The sequence below is a fragment of the Tupaia chinensis genome, unplaced genomic scaffold (assembly GCF_000334495.1).
Source record: "Tupaia chinensis unplaced genomic scaffold, TupChi_1.0 Scaffold000086_1, whole genome shotgun sequence".
NCBI lineage: Eukaryota > Metazoa > Chordata > Mammalia > Scandentia > Tupaiidae > Tupaia > Tupaia belangeri.
The window spans coordinates 5,828,785-5,832,759 of NW_006159548.1; the positions used below are offsets into that span (position 1 = coordinate 5,828,785).

At 40.7% G+C, this 3,975-nt stretch overlaps 1 protein-coding gene across 3 annotated transcripts in view; it reads left to right on the forward strand.

Moving 5' to 3' along the window:
- The window catches only part of FAM47E (family with sequence similarity 47 member E), a 34,460-nt gene that overhangs the window by 21,621 nt on the left and 8,864 nt on the right, over positions 1–3,975 (forward strand). Inside the window, exon 8 of one of the 3 annotated variants that reach the window (XM_006142963.2) lies at positions 1,394–1,564. The exons of the other annotated variants lie outside the window; for them this stretch is intronic. Within the exon in view, the coding sequence (XP_006143025.1) occupies positions 1,394–1,435 (42 nt within the window). The 3' untranslated portion in view covers positions 1,436–1,564. Of the gene's footprint in view, positions 1–1,393; positions 1,565–3,975 lie in introns of those variants that run through there. 3 annotated transcript variants of the gene reach the window in all.

Sequence of the window (3,975 nt, forward strand, 5' to 3'; positions counted from 1 at the left end):
GGGTCCGGGACTCAAACCGCAGTCTACTACATGGGAGTCCAGCAACATAGCCATTATGCCAGCTGCTGGTCCCATGTAAGTATATTTTTATATATGCCTGCATGTAATATATATTAATAAAATATGCTTATGTATTTTAATGTTATTACATAATTGAGTGGTTATATATATTATATATATGTAAACATGTAATTATGTGATACATGTGTGTGTATGTATATATATATATACACATACACACACACATCTCCTTATTTGCTCTGATGTTACTGTGACTCACATGTCTACTGTAACATTTTAGTGGCAAAACAGACTTTTTTTTTTTCATTTTGATTTGTTCCCTATTGGTCCAATCCATTCATCCATGAACATTTAGTTCACTTTTGGGTAGAAGAAAGCACGCCTGACAGACTGGCTTTATCCTTTTCAGTTACACTCACTAAAGAGAAACAGTGCCCCTGGCAACAGCGGAGTCCTATGAGAACATCTGTGATTCCAAACCTGCTGTATTTTGTCCCTTTATTCTTACATCTCATATCCTCTGTTGGATCAATAAGATTTCAACTAAAAGAGAGGAGGAAGGCTTTTGTTGGAAATCAGATACATATGCACGCGCATACGTACACATGCAGAGAGAGTGTGTGTGTGTGCATGCTGTCATTACTGACTCGAACTTACAGGTGAGCATTCGTTCTTTTTTCTGCTCCCATAAGTATGTGTATGCTGCATATATGAGCATGCGCGTGCATTACACAAGCACACATGTGTACAATACTTACATACCCATCCCGGTATCTGTTGCTGGCTTATCTACTACACAGACGGATCCCAGACCTTTGTCAGCAGGGAAGGGAACTGTAAGGCTGTGCTGTGCTGGGCTGGACCAGGCCTGGGAACAGGCAGGTGTGAATTCAGTTTCAGTATTTCTGATGCTGTGCTTACCCTTCCAAGACCAATATCTGTCATGGTCGGATTATCAATGTGTGATCTTGTGTAAGTAAAAGGGTATTTGGAGTCTAGCAGGTGGCGTTGTGATTAAGGTGCTGGACTCCCATGTGGTCAGCTCTGGTTCCAGTCCTGGATTTGGCAGCTTGAGACTCACACTGGGCACGTTTGCATGTGTGCCCAAAATCCTAGGAGGAGAATGGGGGAGAAGAGATTGTGGCATGGCCATCCCTCCTGGAGGTGATTTCTCTCTCCCTCTCATTGTCTCTCTCTCTCTCCCTCCGGCGAGCACCCATGCCCTATGGCAAATCTTTTTTTTTTTTTTTTATAGGAAGGTATATGTCAAAGTGTGAGATTTTGAATTTGAGTTTGGTAGTAGTTGTGGGGAGGACTGTCCAATTTTTGCTTGCCAATCTAACGAATGTTCTATCCTTTTTTTTGTTTTTAGTTCCTTGAGAAGATGTCTACCAGAAAGGCATGTAAATATTAAATATGCATGTGATAAGACTCTTATAAAATTAATTTAAGTGTGGAAGAATCGTGGGAGGATGATGAGGCAGATTTTATTTTCTACATGGCTTTTTCTGTCTCTCATTTAATCATTAAACAGAATTTATGGGGACCAACAGATGGTGTGGTGGTTAAGGCACTGGACACGCCTACATGGCCAACCATGATTTGAGTCTCAGACCTGGTGGCTGGCGTTCTCACTTTCCCTCTCTCTGTGTCTCTGGTCAAATTAAAAAATAAATGAATGAATAAATAAAATTTTTTAAAAATCAGAATTTATGATGAATGACCTATTGTGGATGTCCAATTTTGACTTGGCAACATCCATAAATATAATACCTAATAGTTAAAGACATTTCTCAATGGTGTTCTGTTTCAGGTAATCAATATTTTATATATGTTATCAACTATGAGATCAATAGTCACATGTAATATTACATTTTTTAGTCTATTGATTATTATATAAACATATGGACTATTTGTAACAATAAATATAACCAGAAAGAAAAGTAAAATTACTCTATTGTATTTTTCCAGGAATTTATTTTCTCTAGTTTTAAGTATCTTTTCTTTTTAATATTATTTTTACTTTATTTATTTATTAAAGGAATTATTCATTTAATTTTATGTATTATTATTATTTTTTTTAATGTGACCTGAGAGAGAAGGAGAGTAAGAAAGAAAGTTGCCAAGTCTGGGACTTGAACTGCAGTCAGCCATCTGGGAGTCCAGCTCCTTCACCACCATGCCACCTGCCAGCTCTGATTTTCTTTTCTTTTTAATTGAACATACTGAAGTATTTTTTCCCTTTAAATCATGTTAGTCTTTTTTTTTTTTTTAACAGTTTGTATTTCTTTATTACTTCCATGAGAGAGACAGAGACAGGCACCCCTCACACCAGGGTCCTCAGGTCATGAAACACCCTTAATCTCAGCTGGCCTGGGTTCTGAGCACATACACACCCAGTGGGACATGATCCCAGGACCTTTCCCATGGGAGTCCAGTTGCGCTACCACTGCACCGTCACCTGGCCCTAGGCAGTTAGTCTTGCTAATAAATGTGTGCTTATAACATAAGGCCATAGGTGAGAAATTGTAAGAGAAACTCAAGATGACAGGTATTTTAATTAAAAATGTTTAAAATGAAAAATATTGGGACCAGCAGTTAGAGTAATGGCTATGTCGCTGGACTCCCACGTAGTCGACCATGGTTTGAGTCCCGGACCCGGTGGCTTAAACTCACGCTGGGCGCATGTGCGTGCGTGCCCAAGATCCCGAGAGGAGAATGGAGGAGAAAGGATTGTGGCATGGCCATCCCTCCGGGGGGGTGATTTCTTGCTTTCTAGCTCTCTCTGTCTGTCTGGCGAGCGCATGCGCCCTATAGCAAAAACGTCTCCCCCCTCAAAAAAATATTAATGGTCATTTAGGAAAATAAAAAAATATAGAACATATTTATATATGACTTTATAATTTTTATAAAGTGAAAGTTATCTAGCACTTTTTTTTTAGAGTTTTTTGCTATAGGGCGCTTGTGCTCGCCAGAAAGACAGAGAGAGATAGAGAGACAGAAAGTGAGAAATCACCCCCTGGGGGGATGGCCACACCGCAATCCCTTCTCTCCTTTCTCCTCTCGGGATCCTGGGCTTGCACTCACAAGCGCCTGACGTGAGTTTAGGCCACTGGGTCCGGGACTCGAACCGTGGTCAACTACATGGGAGTCCAACGACATAGCCATTACACCAACTGCTGGTCTCCACTTTATAAAATTTTTAAAAATTATATTTTTAATTACATTTTTTTAAATTAAAAACTTTGTACACATGTTTGAGAAAGTATATTTTTTTGTATTTTGAAGCTGGGGTCTGGGTTCAAACCCAGTTCTGTCACTGACTAGCTATATGACAATGGGCAAATTGTTTAACCCCTCTTTACTTCATTTGTCTCATCTAACATAGGGATGATCACAATAAAAACGATCACCTTCCATGGCCAGCAGATCACATGGTGGTTAAGGTACTAGATCTCACATGGCCAGCTCTACAGTTTGAGTCCCAGACACAGCTTGAAAATCACTCTGAGGGTGTGTGCGTGAGAGCCCAAAATCTCAAGAGAAGAGTAGAGAAGGAACCGTGGCGTGGCCATCCCTCTGGGGAATGATATCTCACTTCCCCTCTCTCTGTGTCTCTCTCTGGCTACCACACACACACACACACACACACACACACACACACTGTGGTAAAAGTCTGAAAACCCTGCTGCCTTCGAGAAATGGGGCAAGGGTTAAAGCTGTTGCAAGGGCTTAGAATGCAGCCTGGCACGTCGTTCGTACACATGAACTCTTAGGTGCCTTGATGACGTGGTGGGTCAGATGAGCCCAGTTATGATGCCCAGTCTCAGGGTGACCGAGTGTCTCACGAGTTGGCTGCTGTGCTTACTAGGGCCCAGCAACGGGCTGCAATTCATTTCTTTCTCTTTCTTTCTTTTTCTTTCTTTCTTTCTTTCTTTCTTTCTTTCTTTCTTT